Source organism: Physeter macrocephalus, chromosome 4 (assembly GCF_002837175.3).
Source record: "Physeter macrocephalus isolate SW-GA chromosome 4, ASM283717v5, whole genome shotgun sequence".
In the NCBI taxonomy this organism is placed as follows: domain Eukaryota; kingdom Metazoa; phylum Chordata; class Mammalia; order Artiodactyla; family Physeteridae; genus Physeter; species Physeter macrocephalus.
Window position 1 is genome coordinate 130290957 of NC_041217.1, and position 25774 is coordinate 130316730.

The following is a 25774-nucleotide window of genomic DNA, read 5'->3' on the forward strand; positions in this document are numbered from 1 at the left end:
TATTGTAGGTCTTTTCCTTCTCTTGTGTTTCCTGCCTAGAGAAGTTCTTTTAGCATTTGTTGTAAAGCTGGTTTGCTGGTGCTGAATTCTCTTAGCTTTTGCTTGTCTGTAAAGTTTTAATTTCTCCATCAAATCTGAGATCCTTGCTGGGTAGAGTAATCTTGGTTGTAGGTTTTTCCCTTCCATCACTTTAAATATGTCCTGCCACTCCCTTCTGGCTTGGAGAGTTTCTGCTGGAAGATCAGCTGTTAACCTTATGGGGATTCCCTTGTATGTTATTTGTTGCTTTTCCCTTGCTTCTTTTAATAGTTTTTCTTTGTATTTAATTTTTGATAGCTTGATTAATAGGTGTCTTGGTGTGTTTCTCCTTGTATTTATCCTGTATGGGACTCTCTGTGCTTCGTGGACTTGACTGACTATTTCTTTTCCCATATTAGGGAAGTTTTCAACTATAATCTCTTCAAGTATTTTCTCAGTCCCTTTTTTTTTCTCTTCTTCTTCTGGGACCCCTAGAATTCGAATGTTGATGCATTTAATGTTGTCCCAGAGGTCTCTGACACCGTCCTCAATTCTTTTCATTTTTTTTTTCTTTATTCTGCTCTGCAGTAGTTATTTCCACTATTTTATCTTCCAGGTCACTTATCCATTCTTCTGCCTCAGTTATTCTGCTATTGATTCCTTCTAGAGAATCTTTTTTTTTAAGAAGATGTTGGGGGTAGGAGTTTTATTTATTTATTTTTGCTGTGTTGGGTCTTCGTTTCTGTGCGAGGGCTTTCTCCAGTTGTGGCAAGCGGGCCACAGTGTATCGCAGTGCGCGGGCCTCTCACTACCGCGGACTCTCTTGTTGCGAAGCACAGGCTCCAGACGCGCAGGCTCAGTAGTTGTGGCTCACGGGCCCAGTTGCTCCGCGGCATGTGATATCCTCCGAGACCAGGGCTCGAACCCGTGTCCCCTGCATTAGCAGGCAGATTCTCAACCACTGCGCCACCAGGAAAGCCCTAGAGAATTTTTAATTTCATTTATTGTGTTGTTCATCATTGTTTGATTGCTCTTTAGTTCTTCTAGGTCCTTGTTAAATGTTTCGTGTATTTTCTCCATTCTATTTCCAAGATTTTGGATCATCTTTACTATCATTACTCTGGATTCTTTTTCAGGTAGACTGCCTATTTCCTCTTCATTTGTTTGGTCTGGTGGGTTTTTACCTTGCTCCTTCATATGCTGTGTATTTATTTCTCTGTCTTCTCATTTTGCTTAACTTACTGTGTTTGGGGTCTCCTTTTTGCAGGCTTCAGGTTCTTAGTTCCCATTGTTTTTGGTGTCTGTCCCCAGTGAGTAAGGTTGGTTCAGTGGGTTGTGTAGGCTTCCTGGTGGAGGGGAGTGGTGCCTGTGTTCTGGTGGATGAGGCTGGATCTTGTCTTTCTGGTGAGCAGGACTGCATCCAGTGGTATGTTTTGGGGTATCTGTGAACTTATTATGAGTTTAGGCAGCCTCTCTGCTAATGGGTGGGGTTGTGTTCCTTTCTTGCTAGTTGTTTGACATGGGGTGTCCAACACTGGAGCTTGCTGGTCGTTGAGTGGAGCTGGGTCTTAGTGTTGAGTTGGAGATCTCTGGGAGACCTCTCGCCGATTGATATTATGTGTGGCTGGGAGGTCTCTGGTGGTCCAATGTCCTGAACTCGGCTCTCCCATCTCAGGGCTCAGGCCTGACACCTGGCTGGAGCACCAAGACCCTGTCAGCTACATGGCTCGTAAGAAAAGGGATTAAAAAAAAGAAATAAGAAAAAATAAATTTTTAATAAAATAAAATAAAATTATTAAAACTAAAATTTTTTTAAATTATTAAAATAAAAAAGGTAATAAAAAAAGAGAGCAGCAAAACCAATAAACAGATCCACCAAAGATAACAAGTGCTAAAAACTAAGATAAACATAAAAAACAGAAACTAGTCAGTCACATACAGCAAACCCCAAGTCTGTAGTTGCTCCCAAAGTCCACCGCCTCAATTTTGGGATGATTTGTTGTCTATTCAAGTATTCCACAGATGCAGGGTACATCAAGTTGATTGTGGAGATTTAATCCACTGCTCCTGAGGCTGCACAGAGAAATTTCCCTTTCTCTTCTTTGTTCGCGCAGCTCCTAGGGTTCAGCTTTGGATTTGGCCCTGCCTCTGCATGTATGTCACGCTCTGGCATCTGTTCTTTGGCCAGAAAGGAGTGGGTTAAAGGAGCAGCTGATTCGGGGGCTCTGGCTCACTCAGGCTGTGGGGAGGGAGGGGTACAGAATGTGGGGTGAGCCTGCGGTGGCAGAGGACTGCATGACGTTGCAACAGCCCGAGGCATGCCGTGTGTTCTCCTGGGGAAGTTGTTCCTGGATCACGGGACGCTGGCAGTGGTGGGCTGCACAGGCTTCCCAGGGCATGGGTGTGGATATTGACCTGTGCTTGCACACAGGATTCTTGGTGACTGCAGCAGCAGCGTTAGTGTTTCATGCCTGTCCCTGGTGTCCGGGCTGATAGCCGTGACCTGCACCCGTCTCTGAAGTTCATTTAGTCAGTGCTCTGAATCTCTTCTCCTCGTGCACCCTGAAACAATGGTCTTTTGACTCTTAGGCAGTTTCAGACTTTTCCTGGACTCCCAGCTAGCTGTGGTGCACTAGCCCCCTTCAGGCTGTGTTCACACAGCTAACCCCAGTCTTCTCCCTGGGATCTGACCTCTGAAGCTGAAGCCGAAGCTCCCAGCCCCCACCTGCCCTGGCATCTGGGTGAGCAGACAAGCCTCTCGGGCTGGTGAGTGCTGGTCGACACTGATTCTCTGTGCGGGAGTCTCTCTGCTTTGCACTCTGCACCCCTGTTGCTGTGCTCTCCTCTGTGGCTCTGAAGCTTACCCCTGCCACGCCCCGTCTCCGCCAGTGAAGGGGCTTCCTAGTTTGTGGAAGCTTTTCCTCCTTCAAGCTCCCTCCCAGAGGTGCAGGTCCCGTCCCTATTCTTTTGTCTCTGTTTTTTCTTTTTTCTTTTGCCCTACCCAGGTACGTGGGGAATTTCTTGAGGTCTTCTGCCGGCGTTCAGTAGGTATTCTGTAGGAGTTGTTCCACATGTAGATGTATTTCTGATGTATTTGTGGGTAGGAAGATGATCTCCATGTCTAACTCCTCCACCATCTTGAAGGTCCCTCCTCATTAAAATATTTGATGAAAAACTAATGTATTTTAAACTAATTATATTATCAAAGTGGGTTTATCTAGTTTTTCTTTTTAATATACCAAGTTCCAATGGAAATTTTATTCAAAAGATTATTTCTTCTATATAATGTAATCATGAATATAAAATTAGGAGACTGGTAAATTAAAAAAAAAAACTACCTATTGAAAAGTTATCCACAATAGTGAAAAAATTTTCCCATAAGAAATTTCAGGATACTTTTTCTTTACCTACTCTTCTTTCATTTGTCTACCCTTTTATTTTCTATTGAAAAGTTGGTGATTTAAATTCTATTTAAAATTTGACAGTTTTTGCCTTAACTTTACATTCTTTTTATTGCACACATATAGGAAAGAGGAAAAACTGGAATCACCTCAGTATAACCGAAAGAAAGGAATCTACTACACAAGAGAATGATGAGTAAGTTTGTTGTTGCTGAAATAATATACTCGTGTGTCTTAAAAGAAAAAGGTCATATTTGTTAAAGTGATGATTTAAGATAAATCATTTCTTTGCAGAAATGAATAGTTTATACCTGAGTAGAAGTATTTTTTCTTAAAGAAGTAAAATACTTTATTTATAATGTGTTTTGCCATGTTCATATGATGGTGATATATGATGTCTTTATTTTAATACCCATTTAGTCCAGTTTCCCCAGCCTATGCATAAGAGACTAGCTTAGGGTAAAACTGAGGGAAACACCCTCTTTGGATTTACATGGATGGACAAGTAATACATTGTCTTGGAACATAATTGCTGTTTCAAGAGCTCGGAACACAGTGAAGCCAGCAGAGTAAGGAATCTAGAGGAACCTAGAAGGCTTATCGGCTATCAATCATTTTCATATTGTCCTGTCAAGGGTGCCTTGAATGAAGTGATTATGTGTAAAAAGCTACTGCCTATGTATTCTGGGAAGAATATTTATATTTATCCACTGAGGCTGAAAAAATTGAAATAAGCAGAACATGGGATTAAAGTTTTAAAGTACTTCATATGTTCAGCTCATTTACCTTTCCAGCTGTATCTTCTGTGTGCCATACAATATGATGGATGGGTAAAAATGAGGAAAATGAAACATCTACCCATTGGGAGCTTATGGTCTCATGTTGTAAGTTAATATATCTACTCTAACTTAGAAATGGGTTATGGGTTATGTTTCGAAATGTTATTTATTTATTTATTTAAATTGAAGTATAGTTGATTTACAATGTTGTGTTAGTTTCAGGTGTACAGCAAAGCAATTCAGTTTTATATACATATATATGTGTGTGTGTGTGTGTGTATATATATGTTATTACAACCTGTAGGTTATTACAAGATATTGAATATAGGTCCCTGTGCTATACAGTAGGTCCTTGTTGTTTATCTATTTTATATTGAGTAATGTGAATCTGTTAATCCCAAACTGCTAATTTATCCCTGCCTTCCCACCACTTTTCCCTTGGTAACCATAAGTTTGTTTTCTGTGTCTGTGAGTCTGTTTCTGTTTTGTAAGCAAGTTCATTTGTATCATGTTTTTTTAGATTCCACATGTAAGTGATATCATATATAATATTTGTATTTCTCTGTCTGACTTACTTTACTTAGTATCATCTCTAGGTCCTTTCATGTTGCTGCAAATGGCATTATTTCATTCTTTTTATGGCTGAGTAATATCCCATTGTGTATATATACCACACCTTGTTTATCCATTCATCTGTTGATGGACATTTAGGTTGCTTTGGTGTCTTGGCTATTGTAAATAGCACTGCGATGAACATTGGGGCGCATGTATCCTTTCAAGCCATGTTTTTCTCTGGATATATGCCCAGGAATGGGATTGCTAGATCATATGGTAGCTCTATTTTTAGTTTTTTAAGGAACCTCCATACTGTTCTCCATAGCAGCTGTACCACTTTACATTCCCACCAACAGTGTAGGAGGGTTCCCTTTTCTCCACACCCTCTCCAGCATTTATTATTTGTAGACTTTCTGATGATGGCCATTCTGACCGGTGTGAGGTGCTTTCTCATTGTAGTTTTGATGTGCATTTCTCTAGTAATTAGCGATGTTGAGCATCTTTTCATGTGCCTCTTCATCATCTGTATGTCTTCTTTGGAGAAATGTCTATTTAGGTCTTCTGCCCATTTTTTGATTGGGTTGTTTGTTTTTTTGTTATTGAGCCACATGAGCTCTTTGCAAATTTTGGAGACTAATCCTTGTTGGTTGCATTGTTTGCAAATATTTTCTCCCATTCTGTGGGTTGTCTTTTCGTATTGCTTATGGTTTCCTTTGCTGTGCAAAAGCTTTTAGGTTTAATTAGGTCCCATTTGTTTATTTCAGTTTTTATTTCCATTATGCTAGGAGTCAGCTCGAAAAAGATATTGCTGCGATTTATGTCAAAGAGTGTTCTGCCTGTGTTTTCCTTTGTGAGTTTTATAGTATCCAGTCTTACATTTAGATCTTTAATACATTTTATTTTTGTATATGGTGTTAGAGAATGTCCTAATTTCATCTTTTTACATGTAGCTGTTCGGTTTTCTCATCACTACTCATTGAAGAGACTGTCTTTTCTCCATTGTATATTCTTGCCTCCTTTGTTGTAGATTAATTGATCATCATAAGTGTGTGGGTTTATTTCTGGTCTCTCCTGTTTCATTGATCTATGTGTCTGTTTTTGTGCCAGTACTATACTGTTTTGATGACTGTAGCTTTGCAGTATAGCCTGAAGTCAGGGAGCCTGATTCCTCCAGCTCCATTCTTTCTCAGGATTGTTTTGGCTCTTCAGGGTCTTTTGTGTTTCCATACAAATTTTTAAATTACTTGTTCTAATTCTGTGAAAAATGCTATTGGTAATTTGATAGGGATTGCTCTGAATCTGTAGATTTCCTTGGGTAGTATGGTCATTTTAGCAATATTGAGTCTTCCAATCCAGGTGTATGGTGTTTCTGTTTGTGTCATCTTCAGCTTCTTTCATCAGGGTCTTATTGTTTTTGGAGTACAGGTCTTTTTCCTCCTTTGGTAGGTTTATTCCTAGGTATTTTATTCTGTTGGATATGCTGGTAAATGGGATTGTTTAATTTCTCTTTCGCTGTTAGTGTATGGAAATGCAACAGATTTCTGTATATTAATTTTGTATCCTGCAACTTTACCAATTTATTGATGAGCTCTAGTAGTTTTATGGTGGCATCTTTAGGATTTTCTAGGTATAGTATCATGTCATCTGCAAACAGTGACAGTTTTACTTCTTTTACTTCATTTCCAATTTGGATTACTTTTATTTGTTTTTCTTCTTTGATTGCTGTGGCTAGGACTTCCAAAACTATGTTGAATAAAAGTGGCAAGAGAGGGCATCCTTGTCTTGTTCCTCATCTTAGAGGAAATGCTTCCAGCTTTTCACTGTTGAGTATGATATTAGCTGTGGGTTTGTCATATATGGCCTGTATTATGTTGAGGTATATTCCCTCTATGCCCACTTTCTCGAGAGTTTTTATCATAAATGGATGTTGAATTTTATCAAAAGCTTTTTCTGCATCAGTTGAGATGATCACATGCTTTTTATTATTCATTTGTTAATGTGGTGTTTCACGTTGATTGATTTGCTGATATTGAAAAATCCTTGCATCCCTGGGATAAATTCCACTTGATCATGATGTATGATCCTTTTAATGTATCATTGGATTCGGTTTGCTCATATTTTGTTGAAGATTTTTACATGTGTGTATTGGCATGTAATTTTCTTTTTTTGTGATATGTTTGTCTGCTTTTGGTATCAGAGTTACATTGACTTCATAGAATGAGTTCAGAAGTGTTCCTTCCTCTGCAATTTTTTGAATGGTTTCAAAAGGGTCAGTTTTAACTCTTGTCCACATGTTTGGTAGAATTTGCCTGTGAAGCCATCTGATCCTGGACTTTTTTTTTTTGGTAGTTTTTAAATTACTGTTTCAATTTCAGTAGTTGTGATTAGTCTGTTCATATTTTCTATTTCTTTCTGGTTCAGTCTTGGGTCTGAGTGTTTTTTAAATCATTTGAGTGAACCTTAGAATGCATTTTCCATACAAATTGTGTTGTTATTTGTGGTTATAACCTCAAGTCAGGGCTGCAAGTCTATTTTTTTCATAATGTAGGTGAAGTATAGTATTAATCAGTAGTAGTCTAGATAAAAAGATATGGAGAGTGCCACTTAGAGTACAGTAGGGACAAAGGGAAGAGTTTTCTCAAAGAGGTCTCCTTCTTTGACAGCTTCATCTATCACCCGTACCCCTTTATCTGTTTTTATAGCTGCTTTCCCTAGCCATACTCCCCCCAGTTCCAAATATTTTCATGTGCCCTATCCCACAGATATTTTTGTTGTTAATTACCATTCCTCCTTCCTCTAACCAAAGTTCCAGTTTCCTTGGTGAAACCAATCTCAACTAGATATTAAGTGAGAAGCATTTTTTTTGTTGTTTAATTCATTTAATATATTTTAAAAGAGACAGTAGGGGCTTCCCTGGTGGCGCAATGGTTGAGAGTCCGCCTGCTGATGCAGGGGACATGGGTTCGTGCCCCGGTCCAGGAGGATCCCACATGCCGTGGAGCGTCTAGGCCCATGAGCCATGGCCGCTGAGCCTGCGCGTCTGGAGCCTGTGCTCCACAACGGGAGAGACCACAACAGTGAGAGGCCCGTGCACCGCAAAAAAAAAAAAAGAGAGAGAGAGACAGATGTACATAATAAAAACTCAAACTGTACAAAGGGATATATAGAAAGCAAGTGGCAAGTAACAATTTTTGAATCACATATCATCTTGTATTTGAAAGCAATTACCTGTTAAACAAATTAATCTCTGATACAGTTGTATGAAGTATAACAAACTTAGAAGTAAAAGTAGACAGGCAATGAGAAAATATTTTTGGACGTAGTGATACCATGTAAGCAAACCAGACTTAGCTGTTGCTTTCCCCTGAATCAGCTCCACTTAAGCTAGCCTAAGTTTTCATAGTGTTTTTCCTTTTTTCTTCTTCTGAATCCATCTGTCTGCTTACAACTTGACATTTTTTTAACTTTTTATTTTATATTGGAGTATAGTTGATTAACAATGTTGTGTTAGTACAACAAAGTGATGCAGTTTTACATATACATAGTAGCTCCCATAGCAGTGAGCTTTCAAGTAGCAAGGGAGGAGCAAGAACCTTTGTTATGGTTCACTTAGGAATTTGCCAATATTTATTTAATTTCCCTCAATATTTGTTTCTAAAGATCCCTGTTATTTATGTATATCACTCCATGACTTGGTGTTAGAATTAATGAATTTAAGTACAAGCCAAGATATCTTACAATGTATAAAAATTATGTGTTTCTGATTGTTTTTTTCCACCCATCATAAAATTACTCAGACCTAGTCAACAGAGCTATTTTATTAGCTTTAGTAATAAGCTCTTTATTTATTCCATTTGTTTAGATTTGTTTTATTATTTTGTTAAACCATTCCAAAGACTTGGATTTTTTAAAACCTGAAATTAAACCGAACATTTTGTATTTTTAGATCAATTTTAAATGATTGTAACATTTTATGTTTTGTTTTGGCAATTGTATTAGGTTGTGGTTTTCCAGAGAAACAGAACCAATAGCAAATGTACATATATATAGTAATATAATAATGCCAATAAAAATTTATTCCTGATGTAATAATTATTCATTAATAATAGATTAATAATGAATTATATATACAATTACCTATATAGATAGATTTATTATGAGGAATTGACTCATGCAATTTTGGAGGCTAAGTCCTACCATGTACCATCAGCAAGCTGGAGATCCAGGAAAGCCAGTGGTGTAATTTCAGTCCAAGACCAAAGGCCTGATGACCAGGGAAGCCAATGGTGTAAATCTCAGTTCAAGGGCAGAAGAGCAATATCCCAGCTAAAGCAGGCAGGCAGGGAACCCATCCTCCCTTCCTCTGCTTTTTCTTCTATTCAGACCCTCAGTGGATTGGATGATGCCCACCCAACTGGGGAAGGCAATTTACTGAGCCAGTATTACTAAGACGGTTGCATAGCAGTGATTTTCTAACCCCATCATTCTTTCTGTTAGCTGGCCTTTTTGAAATTCATGAGTTCATAGTGATATAGTGTCTTTCCTTGCCTTCCCCCTTTCCATATTTGCACTCCTTTTCAAACAGTAGATCTCTGGCTCCTATTAGCAGTCCATTTGCACACTTGCTTATTCCTACAATATACACAAAATAGTTTCAAAATTCCTGCATTGCTAAAAACAAACCTGCAAAACCTTTTTGTTTGCATTCTTTTTTTGTGTTTAGTTTGAAGGTATATAGTCAAATTACTGTGTTCAGAACTACTTGGATTAGTTCTCCATATGAAGAATTAGTCAGTCATTTGAAATAGTTAAGTTAGCTTGTTGATGTTTATATGCAATTTTGATTTTTTTTTCTCATCCTTTTTTATTTTTGTTTTTTGACTATGGAAAACAACTGATATGGTTCCAAAAGTCAAAACTTTACAAAAAAGTATACATAGAGATGTGTTACTATTCCCTGCTGCATTCCTTCTGTGTAGTCCCTATAAGTAACCAAATTAATTAGTTTCTGGTTTACCTTTCACATGTTTATTTTTATAAAATTAAGCCGTTTCCTTTATTTTATCTCATTTCTCTTCTTTTACAAAGATGGCATACAGTTTATACTCTTGCATACTTCGCTCTTTTCCACTTACAAATATGTCCTGAAATCACTGCCTGTTAATCGACTTGGCAAGTTTTAAATGTAAGAATTCTCCAGCAGGAAAATATAGTTCCATGTTTTTGGTAAATTTTTTTTTCCCAGAAAACCAGCAATTAGTGACATGTCAATAAAGCTCCATATGTCAATAAAGTTTGTTTATAAATTAAACAAACACCTACACATTAATATTTCATGTGAACTTCCATATTCTTTATTCTCTAAAAGGAAAATATATAATTCACTGCCATTGGTTTTTCTTCCTCTTTGCAATTTTTTGCTGCTGCTGGCACTGCTACAAAAAATGCAGTAATGGTGACTGTCCTTCTATAAAGTTTATTTTCATATAATTGTAGGTTTGTCATTTTGAGAAGCAAAACATAGATCATGTGTACCCTTTTCCCACTTTCCTGACATGATAACATCTTCCAAAGCTGTAGTACAATATCAGAACCAGGAAATTGATGTTGACACAATGCACCAATCTGTATTCAGTTTTCTAAATTTTACAATACATATTCATTCGTATATGTGTGTATATGTTCTATGCAATTTTATCACATATGTAGGTTCATGTATCCACCACCACAGTCAAGATACAGAATAGTCCTGTCACCACAAGGATCCCTCCTGCTGTATAAAGTGTATTTTCAATCACTGGTTTATTCTCTTATAGGCAGAAGAGTAACTTTTATTTCTATACTAATCCAAATAAGACCTTTTTAAAAGTAATGTTATGCCAGAAATGGGTTTTGTTTTTTATCTATACAATTTAATTGTGACAAGTAACCACATTTCAGAATTCTGATTTTCTCTTTACTGTATTTTAAGTATTTAATCAAAGAACAAGAATACCGACATATGGATCATTTTCTGCTTAAATGAGGGTCTCTGGGGGTAAGTTAGTTGAAAATGTTTATCAAAAGCTTAGGATGAAGATATAGTTATGCATATATTCTGTAGGTGATCAAAGACTAAGAGGGAAACCAGTATTTACTTTTATTTTCAACTGTTTAAAATTCTTGAAAGAATGAAAACTTTCCTCCAAACATCAATAACAAGACAAGCATGCTCACTTTCACCACTGGTATTCAATATTTTACTGAAAATTCTAGCCAGAGCAATTAGATAAGAAAAAGAATGAAAAGGCATACAACTGGAAAAGAAGAAATAAAACTACCTCTGTTTGCAGATGACATGATCCTATAGAGAGAGACTCCCGAAGAATGCACAAGAAACTGCTAGTACTAATAAACAAATTCAGCAAAATTACAGGGTATATGATCAATACACAAAAATCAATTGTGGGGGCTTCCCTGGTGGCGCAGTGGTTGAGAATCTGCCTGCTAATGCAGGGGACACGGGTTCGAGCCCTGGTCTGGGAGGATCCCACATGCCGCAGAGCAACTAGGCCTGTGAGCCACAACTACTGAGCCTGCGCGTCTGGAGCCTGTGCTCCACAACAAGAGAGGCCATGATAGTGAGAGGCCCGCGCACCACGATGAAGAGTGGCTCCTGCTTGCCACACCTAGAGAAAGCCCTTGCACAGAAACGAAGACCCAACACAGCAAAAATAAATAAATTAATTAATAAACTCCTACCCCCAACATCTTAAAAAAAAAAAATCAATTGTGTTTCTATGCACCTGCAGTAAACAATTTGAAAAGGAAATGAAGGAGGCAATTCTATTTACAGTAGCATTTAAAAGAATAAAATACCTAGGAATAAATTTAACCAAAGAGGTGAAAGGCTTGTACATTGGAAACTGCAAAGTATTGCTGAGGGAAATTAAAGAAGACCTAAATAAATGGAAAGACAGCCTGTGTTCATGTACAGAAGATTTAATTTGTTAAGATGTCAATACCTCTACCCAAAGTGATCTACAGATTCAGTGTAATGCCTATCAAAATTCTACACCATGTACAAAAATTATTCAGTAATAAAAAGCAACGAGGTTCTGATACATGCTATAAACACAATGAACCTTGAAAGCATATGGTAAGTGAAATAAGCCAAATGCAAAAGGACAAACAGTATACAATTCCAATTATATGCAATATCTAGAATAGACAACTTCAAAGAGACAGAAAGTAGATCAGAGATACCCAGAGGCTAAGGGTTATTGCTTAATGTTACAGAGTTTCTGTTTGTGGTAATATAATAGTTTTGAAAATAGATAGTAGTGATGGTTGTACGATGTTGTGAATGTAACTAGTACCACTGAATTGTACACTTTAAAATGGTGAAAATGGAAAATCTTATATATATTTTGCCACAATAAGAAAAAAATTTTTCAATTAAAAACCAGCTACAGGGACTACTTGAATATGCATTGTCTGGCAGGAAAGCAGAGTAGAAGGATGTGAACTCACCCCTTCTTAGAAAAACATCAAAATCACAACTAACTGCTGAACAACCATCAACAAAAAATGCTGGAACCTACCAAAAAAGATACCGTACATCCAAAGACAAAGAATATGCCACAACAAGATGGTAGGAAGGGCACAATCATGATAAAATCAAATTTTAAACCCTTCTGGTGGGCGACCCACAAACTGGAAAATAATTATACCACAGAAGTTCTCCCACAGGAGTGGAAGTCCTGAGCCCCACGTCAGGCTTCCCAGCCTGGGGGTCTGGCAACGGGAGGAGAATCTGGCTTTGAAGACCAGTGGGGTTTGATCGCAGGAATTCCCCAGGACTGGGGGAAACAGAAATTCCATTCTTGGAGGGCACACACAAGGTCTCATGTACCAGGAGCCAGGGAAAAAAAGCAGTAACCTCATAAGAGACTGGGCCAGACCTACCTGCTAGTGTTGGAGTGTCTCCTGCCAAGGTGGGGGGTGGCTGTAGCTCACTGCGGGGACAAAGACACTGGCAGCAGCAGTTCTGGCAAGTACTTATTAGCATGCACCCTCCTGGAGGTCGCCATTTCCTCCCCAAGACCTAGCCCCACCCAACAGCCCATAGGCTCTAGTGCTGGGACACATCAGGCCAAACAACCAACAGGGCAGGAACGTAGCCCCACCCATCAGCAGTCAGGCTGCTTAAAGTCTTCCTGAGCACGGCCCTGCCCACAAGAGGGCAAGAACCAATAAACCTACCTAAGGAGACAAAAGACCTGTAGTCTGAAAGCTATAAGAAGCTGATGAAAGAAATCAAAGGTGACATAAACAGATGGAAATATATACCATGTACTTGGATTGGAAGAATCGATATTGTCAAAATGTTTATACTATCCAAAGCAATCTACAGATTCAGTGCAATCCCTATCAAATTACCAATAGCATTTTTCACAGAACTAGAACAAAAAAATCTTAAAATTTGTATAGAGACACAAAAGACCCTGAATAGCCAAAGCAATCTTGAGAAAGAAAAACAGAGCTGGAGGAATCAGTCTCCCTGACTTCAGACTATACTACAAAGCTACAGTCATCAAAGCAGTATAGTACTAGCACAAAAACAGAAATATAAGTCAATGGAACAGGATAGAAAGCCCAGAAATAAACCCACACACCAATAGTCTATTAATCTATGACAGAGGAGGCAAAACTATACAATGGAGGAAAGATAGTCTCTTCAATAAATGCTGCTGGGAAAACTGGACAGCAACATATAAAATAATGAAATTAGGACATTCTCCAACACCATATACAAAAGTAAACTCAAAATGGATTAAAGACCTAAATGTAAGACTGGGTACTATAAAACTCTTAGAGGAAAACATAGGCAGAACACTCTTTGACATAAATCGCAGCAATATCTTTTTTGAGCTGACTCCTAGCGTAATGGAAATAAAAACTAAAATAAATGGGACCTAATTAAACCTAAAAGCTTTTGCACAGCAAAGGAAACCATAAGCAATAGGAAAAGACAACCCACAGAATGGGAGAAAATATTTGCAAACAATGCAACCAACAAGGCATTAGTCTCCAAAATTTGCAAAGAGCTCATGTGGCTCAATAACAAAAAAAACAAACAACCCAATCAAAAAATGGGCAGAAGACCTAAATAGACATTTCTCCAAAGAAGACATACAGATGATGAAGAGGCACATGAAAAGATGCTCAACATCGCTAATTACTAGAGAAATGCACATCAAAACTACAATGAGAAAGCACCTCACACCGGTCAGAATGGCCATCATCAGAAAGTCTACAAATAATAAATGCTGGAGAGGGTGTGGAGAAAAGGGAACTCTCTTACACTGTTGGTGGGAATGTAAAGTGGTACAGCTGCTATGGAGAACAGTATGGAGGTTCCTTAAAAAACTAAAAATAGAGCTATCATATGATCTAGCAATCCCACTCCTGGGCATATATCCAGAGAAAAACATGGCTTGAAAGGATACATGCGCCCCAGTGTTCATTGCAGTGCTATTTACAATAGCCAAGACATGGAAACAACCTAAATGTCCATTGACAGATGAATGGATAAAGTAGGTGTGGTACATATATACAATGGAATATTACTCAGCCATTAAAAAGAATGAAATAATGCCATTTGCAGCAACGTGGATGGACCTGGAGATTATCATACTAAGTGAAGTAAGTCAGACAGAGAAAGACAAGTATCATATGATATTGCTGATATGCAGAAACTAAAAAAAAAAAATGATACAAATGAACTTATTTATAAAACAGAAACAGACTCACAGACCTAGAGAGAGAACTTATGGTTACCAGGGCAGAAGGGTAGGAAGGAAGGCTAGATTGGGAATTTGAGATTGACATGTACACACTGCTATATTTAAAATGGATAACCTTGGTCAGCTAATCTATGACAAAGGAGTCAAGGATATACAATGGAGAAAAGACAGTCTCTTCAGTAAGTGGTGCTGGAAAAACTGGACGGCTACATGTAAAAGAATGAAATTAGAACACTCCCTAATACCATACACAAAAATAAACTCAAACTGGATTAGAGAACTAAATGTAAGACCAGACACTATAAAACTCTTAGAGGAAAATATAGGAAGAACACTCTTTGACATACATCACAGCAAGATATTTTTGGATCCACCTCCTAGTGTAATGGAAATAAAAACAAAAATAAACAAATGGGACCTAATGAAACTTCAAAGCTTTAAATCAGCCAAAAATAAATTAAATAAATAAATAAATAAATTTATCAAAAACAAACAAACAAAACTACAATGAGATATCACCTCACACCAGTTAGAATGGGCATCATCAGAAAATCTGATGTAAATTGATACAGCCACTATGAAGAACAGTATGGAGATTCCTTAAAAGACTAAAAATAGAATTACCATGTGATCTAGCAATCCCACTACTGGGCATATACCCAAAGAAAACCATAATTCAAAAAGACACATGCACCCCAATGTTCATTGCAGCACTGTTTACAATAGCCAGGTCATGGAAGCAACCTAAATGCCCATCGACAGACGAATGGATAAAGAAGATGTGGTACATATATACAATGGAATATTACTCAGCCATAAAAAGGAATGAAATTGGGTCATTTGTTCAGACGTGGATGGATCTAGAGACTGTCCTACAGAGTGAAGTAAGTCAGAAAGAGAAAAACAAATATTGTATATTAACGCAGGGGGGGGGGGGGGGGGGGGGGGGTGGTGGTGTGATGAATTGGGCGATTGGGATTGACATGTATACACAGATGTGTATAAAATAGATGACTAGTAAGAACCTGCTGTATAAAATAAATAAAATTAAATTTAAAAATTAAAAAAAAATAAAATAAAATAGATCACCAACCAGGGCCTACTGTATAGCACAGGGAACTCTGCTCAGTATTCTGTAATAACCTAAATGGGAAAAGAATTTGAAAAAATATAGATACATGTGTATGTATGACTGAATCACTTTGCTGTAAACCTGAAACTAACACAACATTGTTAATCAACTATACTCCAAAATAAAATTAAAAAAGAGAAAAACAGCTACAGGAACAGCTAAAGAAAACCTCTCTGAGAAAGCTTTTATGAATATAATGGAATAAATAGACCTAAATGCAGAAAAAAAATTCTTTTGACAAGAAATATCCAATTTTTTATATTGTCCAGATTTTTTATTTAACCAGTCTTTCTTCGGAGAAAAATGCCATTAATTAATTTTGATGTGCATAAGAATCTCCTGGAAAAACGTATTTCTAGTCCCCATCTAGTGATATTCTTGATTAGTAGATCTTGAATGCAGCCTAGTTTTAAAAAAGTTGTATCTTTACCAGTCTCACCAAGGAATTTTGATGCCAATGGTGAGTTACACTTTGGGAAGTATTATTATAAACATAGGTCAGAAACACCTCAGTTCAGCATCTTTTCATGTGCCAGTTGGACGTCAGTGTCTTCTTTGAAAAAATGTCTATACAGCTTCTCTGCTTATTTTTTAATCAGTTTTTTGTTGTTGAGTTATATGCGTTCTTTATATATTTTGGATATTAACCCCTTATTGAATATATGATTTGCAAATATCTTCTCCCATTCGGTAGGTTCCATTTTCATTTTGTTGATGGTTTCCTTTGCTGTGCAGAAGCTTTTCAGTTTGATGTAGTCCCACTGATGTATTTTTGCTTTTGTTTCCCTTGCCGGAGAAGATATGTCAAGAAAGATATTGCTAAGACTGATGTCAAAAGAGTATACTGTCTGATACACGGTTGGTGGGAATGTAAATTGGTGTAGCCACTTTGGAAAACAGTATGGCGATTCCTCAAAAAATTAAGAATAGGACTACCATATGATCCAGTTATCCCATTTCTGAGTATTTATCCAAAGAACACAAAAATACTAATTCAAAAAGATATATGTACCCTTATGTTCATTACAGCATTATTTTACAGCCAAGTTATAGAAATAACTTTAGTGCCCATCAGTGGATGAATGGATAAAGAAGATGTGGCATAGCATATACATACAATGGAATACTACTCAGCCATAAAATAAAAAGATGAAGTCTTGCCATTTGTGATAACATGGATGGACCTTGAGGGTATATGCTTAGTGAAATAAGTCAGAGAAAGACAAATACAACATGATTTCACTCATATGTGGAATATGAAAAACAGAGAAACAAAAAACCAGAATAAAGAACTAAACAAAACAAACATGTAGATACAGAGAACAGAGTAGTGGTTACCAGAAGGGAGGGGACAGAGGGAGGGCAAAATGGATAAAGGGGATCAACTGTATGGTGACAGATGGAAACTAAATTTTTGGTGGTAAGCACACTGTAGTGTATACAGAAGTGGAAATATAAGGTTGTACACATGAAACATAATTTTATAAACCAATATTACCTCAAAATAAAGAGAAAAAAAACACACCTGGGTTCAAGTCCTGACTGTGCTCCTTATTGTGTACCCTTGAATAATTAAATAATTTATTTGTGCTTCAGTTTCCATACCAATAAAATGGAGATAATATTTACCACAGAGTTGTTTTTTTGTTGTTGTTGTTTTTGTCTTAATTTATTTACTTTTATTTATTTATTTTTGGCTGAATTGGGTCTTTGTTGCTACGCGTGGGCTCTCTCTAGTTACAGTGAGCAGGGGCTACTCTTCGTTGCAGTTCGTGGGCTTCTCATTGTGGTCGCTTCTCTTGTTGCGGAGCACGGGTTCTAGGTGTGCCGGCTTCAGTAGTTGTGGCTTGTGGACTCTATATTGTGGCTCGCGGGCTCTAGAGCACAGGCTCGGTAGTTGTGGTGCACGGGCTTAGTTGCTCTGCGGCATGTGCGATCTTCCCGGACCAGATTTCAAACCCATGTCCCCTGCATTGGCAGGTGGATTCTTAACCACTGCGCCACCAGGGAAGTCCCCAGAGAGTTGTTTTAAAGATTAAACAGGATACAGCTTGTAAAGTAATAAATACAATGCCTTGTATTTGGAAAGAGCTCAAAAAATGTTAGCAATATATTTCATTTTTATAATCCAGCTATCATCATCCAAAATAATTTAGATTAATAGAGTTAGTTAGGTAAATAGAGGTTCAGTGATCTGTATAAGACATTTTTTTAACATCTTTATTGGAGTGTAATTGTTTTACAATGGTGTGTTACTTTCTGCTTTATAACAAAGTGAATCAGCTATACATATACATATATCCCCACATCTCCTCCCTTTTGCGTCTCCCTCCCACCCTCCCTATCCCACCCCTCTAGGTGGTCACAAAGCACCAAGCTGATCTCGCTGTGCTATGTGGCTGCTTCCCACTAGCTATCTATTTTACATTTGGTAGTGTATACATAATATTGTGAAAATAAAGAAAAACTTGTCCATGAAACTTATTGTGGTAATCATTTCGTTATGTAGGAAGGTCAAATCATTATGCTGTACACCTTAAACTTATATAGTGCTGCATGTCAATTATATCTCAATAAAACTGAAAGAAAAATTAAAATAAATTTTAAAAAAGGAAAATCTTGAGGATTTTATCCCTGTTATGTACATGCAGCTCAGGTTTCTTGAGATTTTATAAAAATACAGTCTCTTATGGGTAGTGACTTTCAGATAAGTTTTTAGTAATGGAATTAATTAAGAGTTCACTTGTGGCCTTTGAGAGTATAGTGTTAGTAGAGTAGTAAGGCAGAAATCTGAATATTTGAATATACTTTCAGGATGGAGGAAGTGGAGATTGATCTAGACCATTATTTTGAGCAGTGGTTTGTAAAAGAGAGAATATTCATTAATATTCATCAGCATCAGGGGCCCAGCAAAATCATATATGTACTTGTAATATTGACCATCAGTAGTGCTGTAAGTTTTCTCTAGCACTCACAGCTTGGGCCAGGAATGAAGAAAACAAATAGGTAGGAAATCCAGGATTACATATTAGACACGCATATGTTTGGCAGAAGGTTAAGGGACTGAGAAAATTAAGTTTCTTTTTCTTCAAGTTTTTTCCAGCTTAATTGAAGTATAGTTGACAAATAAAATATATATATTTAAAGTGTATAACATGATGATTTGATATATGTATACATTGTGAAATAATTATGACAGTAAGGTTAATTAACATATTTACCATCTCACATAGTTACCTTGTTTTCTTGGTGGTGAGAATGCTTAAGATCTACTCTCTTATCAATTTGAAGTATACAATATAGTATTTTTAACTATAGCTACTGTGCTGTACATGAGATCCCTAGAACTTATTCATCTTATAAATGAAGCCTTGTACTCTTTGACCAGCATCTCCTTGTTTCCCCCACCCAGCTTTCTCAGTGATGTAACAAACATGAACTATGAAGTCTATGATTAGAAGGACGTAAAAGAAAAAAAAAATTAAAGATGAGCATATTTCACTTGGATCTAGGAATGGATGTTTACTGGACTAGGTCTTTTTTGTTTTATTCATTGATCCATCAAATAATATCTACCATACTACAGACACCATGCTAGGTAACTTGGTTTATAATGTAAACAAGTAGAGACTGTCCTTGCCTTCATGGAACTTACAATCTGGTGAGGAAGACAGATGCCAAACAATTGGAAGTTACAGAAAGGGGGAAATCAGGATCTTTAAAGACCATTATGGCTTTTAGATGTTTCTCCTCTTCTCTCACTACACCCACAGTGCCTGCACAGTTAATACAGTAGGCACCATGGGTTGCATGCTAGGGAATCTTGAAGACATTAGTGGGCTCCTTTCCTATCTCGTTTGCCTCCCTTCTTCCACATCTAGAATGGCACAGCAACAGCTGAGTTAATGCTTGCTAATCACCTGTATCAGCAATTTTTAGTCAGACCCACCAATTTAATGATAGTTTCTCCTTATTCTTTTAGTTCTCCCCTCAGAATATATCTGAGGAACTTTATGGAGAAAAGGAAAATGATGATGCTAAATTTGGAGGTAAGAATGGAAAATAATTGAAAGCAGTTAAGATGGGAAAAAAAAACAGAATTGGAGCAGAATGATAGTTTTGAAAGTTACATTACATATGACTTGCTTGAAACTGAAGAAATTTCTGTGGAAGAAATTTAAAGTATAATTAATGGCTACATCCCTCCATGGATTTTATGTGGTCGAAGCATCTAATTTCAGTTGTTCTTCAGAATAATAAGACTTCCTCTTTGGGGAAAATGAGAGAACTCTGAATTTCACAGTGAGACTTTTCTAGGCAAATTGGAAAAGGCACCGAAAACCCTGAATTTTTGGCATGTGGCTTTCTCAAGAGAAAAAGAGATATTCATAGTGAACATACCATAAGAATATACCCTGACATAAGGCAGTCTGGCAAAAACATGTCAAAACGTGAACAACTTTCTGTTGTGCCGGAGCAACTGGATCATAGTTTCTTTTTAAAAGTCTCTTAGAGGACTAACTCAGACACTTTAAAAATACTAGTTGGTAAAAAAAAGATGATGCTGGACTTTTACTCTACTGACAAACAAAAAAAGATTCATTCAAGGAGGACCAAGATTTCAGATTTCTCAAGTTGTACTACAGTGGTCTTTGGCCGTAATATAGGATGTGATCAAATCTTATAAGGATGCCATGAAGCTGGCAGCAGTCACTGGATATCAGGATGCAGTACCCATCAACATCTGCATAGCTTGCAATGGTCATTATAAGATGAAGGATTTGATCCAATTTAGTCCAGCCAGAGGCAAATCTGTTTAAGAAAGGAGTAGTGTTCTATAAAATATGAATGGCACCTACTGATGACACTTTCACTCACCAACTTGAAAGAGGGAGCAACAGTAACTTGGAAATTTTGTAACAAATGTATTCTGCAGGCAGGAATAAAAGATTGTTGGTTTTCAGAAATAATTAGTGAAGGGACATCGAGATGATATTAACACAAACAGTGATGCTGTCTTAAGGCAACAAAGTACAGTTTGAACCATCCATTGAAAATATAGAAAATGCTATTGGCAGCAATAAAAATCCAGTCTCCAGCACAAATGGGATTAAATCTAAAAATTACCATTTTGTCTAGGATGAAGACAGTGGCAACCATTCTTCTCCCAAAAGCTGCTCAGCAAGTAGTTTAAGATTATGAAGCCTTGTCCACTGAGTCAGAAGCTGTAGAAATGGAGAACACACTTCCTGAATTTCTCAAAATTTAACAGTTGGATGACAGTTTTAAAACCATTCTGTGAATTTCGTTGCCACCGAGATGGGAAAAGGAGTCGATTTCATCTAGGAAGAAGTAAAGGAGGAGAAGGAGGAAAGGAAAGGAAATTAAAATAAAAATTACAGGGCTTCCCTGGTGGCGCAGTGGTTGAGAGTCCGCCTGCCGATGCAGGGGACACGGGTTCGTGCCCCGGTTCAGGAAGATCCCACATGCCGTGGAGTGGCTGGGCCCGTGAGCCATGGCCGCTGAGCCTGTGCGTCCAGAGCCTGTGCTCTGCAATGGGAGAGGCCACAACAGTGAGAGGCCCGCGTACCGCAAAAAATTTTTTTTAAAAATAAATAAATAAATAAAAATTACAGGAGTGATGGAGTGTCCACTACTCTACTTGGTCCTGCAGTGGAAGCAAGTTTCCCTGCAAAAGTAGCTTAGGCATGTGAAGAATATCTTGATACTCAGAGAATTGATACTCAGTCCAAAAACTCCAAGGTTACAAACAGTTTGCTTAGCTGCTGGATAACTATCTTAACTTGGGAGAGAGATTTACTAATAGTATTGTTGGGGATGCTACATAGCACAGCTCCTGGGGGCACCATTCACATCTTACTCTATCTGAACAGAGCTCCTTTGAGTCATTCAGATGGCAACCCTGCAGGACCCAACCCTTCCCACACAGTTCCCTGAGGGTAGTACAGGGAACAGCATCAGTTCCTTAAGGTATGATAAGACAGTGTGGAGAAGCTCTGCCCCTCCAATCCTCCCAGGAAAGGGATGCAAGGAAAAGAGCCTCTAGGACTCCTTCTCATAGCAGAGTAGCTTAATTGCCTCAGCTTTGCACTTCTGAAGCACTTAGTAGGCTTACGTATAATATAGGGGAACCTGGAAGTTCCCAGCCCTGGGTGGGAGTCACTTAAGACGTCTTGCTCCTTCAGGCTTTTGGAGCTCAATTGGAGGAGCTGGAATCCTTTTATGATATCTGTCACAAACTGAGGTTCCAGTGGTGAGCAGTTGAGGCCTCAGACAGATAGATGACTTCTAATTTAAAATGCATAATAATAAAGGAAAATTTTTAAAGAAAGAATATGACCTGTAATTCCACTATCCTCACATAATTTTTAGCTTTTGCATAATGCTTTCTCTCCATTCCTTGTTGCATACTTAGATATATATTTTACTTAGTTGAAACATACTGTTCAGGGACTTCCCTGGTGGTACAGTGGTTAAGAATCCGCCTGCCAATGCAGGGGACACGGGTTTGAGCCCTGGGCCAGGAAGATCCCACATGCCACGGAGCAACTAAGCCCGTGCACCACAACTACTGAGCCTGCGCTCTTGAGCCTGCGAGCCACAACTACTGAGCCCGTGTGCCACAACCACTGAAGCCCGTGCGCCTAGAGCGCGTGCTCCGCAACAGGAGAAGCCACTGCAATGAGAAGCCCGCGCACCGCAACGAAGAGCAGCCCCCGCTCGCCGCAATTAGAGAAAGCCCACGTGCAGCAACAAAGACCCAATGCAGCAAAAAATTAATTAAAAAAAGAAAAACATACTGTTCATATTCATTGTGTATGTACATTTAACATCACATTTGTCTTATTTTTTAATAGCACACAAATGTTAATGGATAATACTGATGTGATTTTGAAAAGCATTTAAAGAGAATATCTAGTTTCTCTCTTAAAATCGATAGTATAGATTTGTGCTCTCCGAAACAGTAGTCACTAGCCAGCCACACATGGCTAATGAGCATTTGAAATGTGACTATTCTGAAATGAGATGTGTTATGCGTGTAAAGTATACACTGAATTTTGAAAAAAAAAAGTAAGTATAAAATATCTCGAATAATTTTTATACTGATTACATGCTGAAATGGTAATACTTTGGATATATTGGGTTAAATATATCATTAAAATTAAGTTCACCTATTTCTCTTTACTTCTTTTAATGTGGCTACTAGAAAATTTTTAATTACATATGTGGCTTGCATTATTTTTTTATTTTTTTATTTATTTTTTTTTGCGGTATGCGGGCCTCTCACTGCTGTGGCCTCTCCCGTTGCGGAGCACAGGCTCCGGACGCGCAGGCCCAGCGGCCATGGCTCACGGGCCCAGCCGCCCCGCGGCACATGGGATCCCCCCGGACCAGGGCACGAACCCGTGTCCCCTGCATTGGCAGGCGGACTCCCAACCACTGCGCCACCAGGGAAGCCCCCTTGCATTATATTTTTGTTAGACTGCACTGGTATAGATTATCATACACAGCTATGAGCTCTTAAAATTGAAAAAGAAACTAAAATTGCAGCCATAAGGAAATGGTTAAATCATCTTTGGTGTATTCACTAGGTACAATATTGTGCAGCTTTTAAAATTATAGACACATGAATATGTGTGTGTGTGTGCAATGTTATATTAAGGCAAGAAAGTGTGATATAAAGTTATAAAAATATTTTAAAAACCTAAGATTTTTCCAGAATGCTAACATGCTAACTAGAGATATGTTTAGAAGGAAGGTAGAATTACAAAGTGAAGTTTTCTTTGTTTTCAAATTTAAAAGAGTGCCTTTGTGTCTTTGTCACATTGAAATATATTAAAGCTAAAAAACTTGGTTTTTTATTAAAGAAGATCACTGGGTAACACTGATTCATAGGCTTAGATCTAGGTAAATAAGGAGATGGTGAGGTATTAGTTTTCTCAAAGTGGTATGGGGGAGAAAGGACAAGCCAGCTATATCTTCTCTCCCACTGCTTAGTGGGAATGAGAAAGTGAAACACCAAAGGACAGGATGGTTGGTAAAATATACTGTTTGTAAAGGAATGAAAGCATGAATGAGGAGCATTTACATCTTTTACCACTTTGAAAAATATAAAGAAAAGGATTAGAAAACTGAATCAAAGATGTTTCAAAAGAATTAAAGCTCTGAAAGTGCCTGATCTTGCTGAATATTTTTTTCTTCATTCATAGATTCATGGTGTTGCTATCTAAAGTTGAGAAATCATCAGACGAATTCATGGAAATAATGCAAAATTTACGTAATATACAGGTTTGCTTTTTTTGGCATATAATTTTTCATATTCTATTACCCTATTTGAAAAAGAATAGGAGAATCCAATCCCAGAAAGAACTTATAGGGGATATGTTTGATTTACCTTTCATGGGAACTTCTTTTCATATATGAACATTAATTAACCATAATATTTTAGTAATATCTGGCTTCTTCACATTTAAAAGTAAATTTATTAATTATGTTTAGTCTTTTTAGTTAATAAATTGTTTCTATTCAGGTATTTTAAGGCTTGCAATAGTTAACCTAACAGAAAAAGTTAAATTTCATTATCACAGAGTTTAAGTTTTTCATATGAAGGAAGCAGTATACTGTATTTTCACTAGACTTGTCAGTAGTATTGTATTTGTAGAGAACTTAACTCATTTAAGATGACTTTCTTTTAGGCTTTGGAGAACAGTAGAGAGCTTGAAAATCTCATTGGTATCTCCCATGCATCATGTGTCTTAAAAAGAGAAATGCAGAAAACAAAAGACCTGAGTAAGAGAAATTTATGAGTTTTTGATCGTGTTTCTCTATTACTTGTTTGCAAACTTAGAACAGGAAGCCACATATCTTTTGCCAGGATATGTTATTTCAGGGATTCTTCTTGAATGTGAAGGGAAAGAATGTACCTTGGTAACTGGTATTAGGCTTTTTTTAATGCAGTTCTCATTCTTTAAAAAAGATATAAGGTATTGTATTTTATACTTGATATTTATAAGTATGTATTGCTTGAAATTATTGTTTCTTATGAAGTTGTTTCTTCCAAAATGAGAAATTATTTAATATTCCATATTAATTTTTAATGTGAGTTTTTTTTTTTCCTTTAGTGACAAAAGTAACAAAACAAAAACTATTTGAAAAGAAGAATTCAGGACTTCCCAACAAAGGTAAAGAGTTGTGTTTTAATTTATTACATAAAGAGATCCTTTCATCTCATTTTACCATTTCAGCCAGTTATCATGGCCCTTTTTTTAAAAGACCATGAATCTCATTTGAAAAACATTATATTACATTTAGCAAAAGACCGTGTCTGGTAAGATCAGCTTCCCTGATGATTGAACTTTTCAAATACAATTTTCGGTTCAAGAGTTAAATTTTTTCTTCTATTAAAAATTATTTTTGAGAATACAGACAAATGGGGCAACAATGCATTAATATATGGCAGCTTTTAATGGTGAATTAGAAAGATCCACAAAACATAAAAAGTTACTCTGTAACCAGTGTTCTGAAAACTTTCAGATTATTAATGACATTTGCTCTACTATGAACTCTTATACCTTGGAGCATTTCACAGTATGGGAAACTAAATTAGCAGATTTTAAGTTCTCATAACACATGCACATTCATACCTCAGTAAGCAAAATACTATAAAATATTAAAACCATTAGACCAACTTAAGAGGGATGATTTTAATATTACTGACATGAATGCCATTTGGCAATCTCTGCAGATGGAGGTAGCCCTTGAAGTGGATAGCCATGTTTTAGTCTACCATTTTTGAGTACCAATGACTACCATTTGTTGAGGACTAATAATTACTGTGTTCCCAATACTAGGATCAGCAGATCATTACAACAACCCTACTCTCAGATTCAAACACAAGGCATAACTGAAATTGGTTCAACCAATCTAGTATGTTAGTCTGTGTTTAGGATCTTTAACAAAGCCAGCGATGAGTTTGCAGTGGAAAGAGCTGGGATTCCCTGCTGGTCAGTTCCAAAGGCCAACTGGGTCATGGCAGGGCAGCAGCCATGGAAAAACTCCTCCAAAACTCCTGTGGGAAGG

At 37.4% G+C, this 25774-nt stretch overlaps 1 protein-coding gene across 1 annotated transcript in view; it reads left to right on the plus strand.

The window, feature by feature from the left end:
- Positions 1-25774, plus strand: part of ITGB3BP (integrin subunit beta 3 binding protein) — a 93867-nt gene that overhangs the window by 56485 nt on the left and 11608 nt on the right. The window contains exons 4-7 of the mRNA XM_024119973.3: positions 3546-3615; positions 23905-23983; positions 24391-24484; positions 24817-24876. Of these exons, the coding sequence (XP_023975741.2) occupies positions 3546-3615; positions 23905-23983; positions 24391-24484; positions 24817-24876 (303 nt within the window). The remainder of the gene's footprint in view (positions 1-3545; positions 3616-23904; positions 23984-24390; positions 24485-24816; positions 24877-25774) is intronic.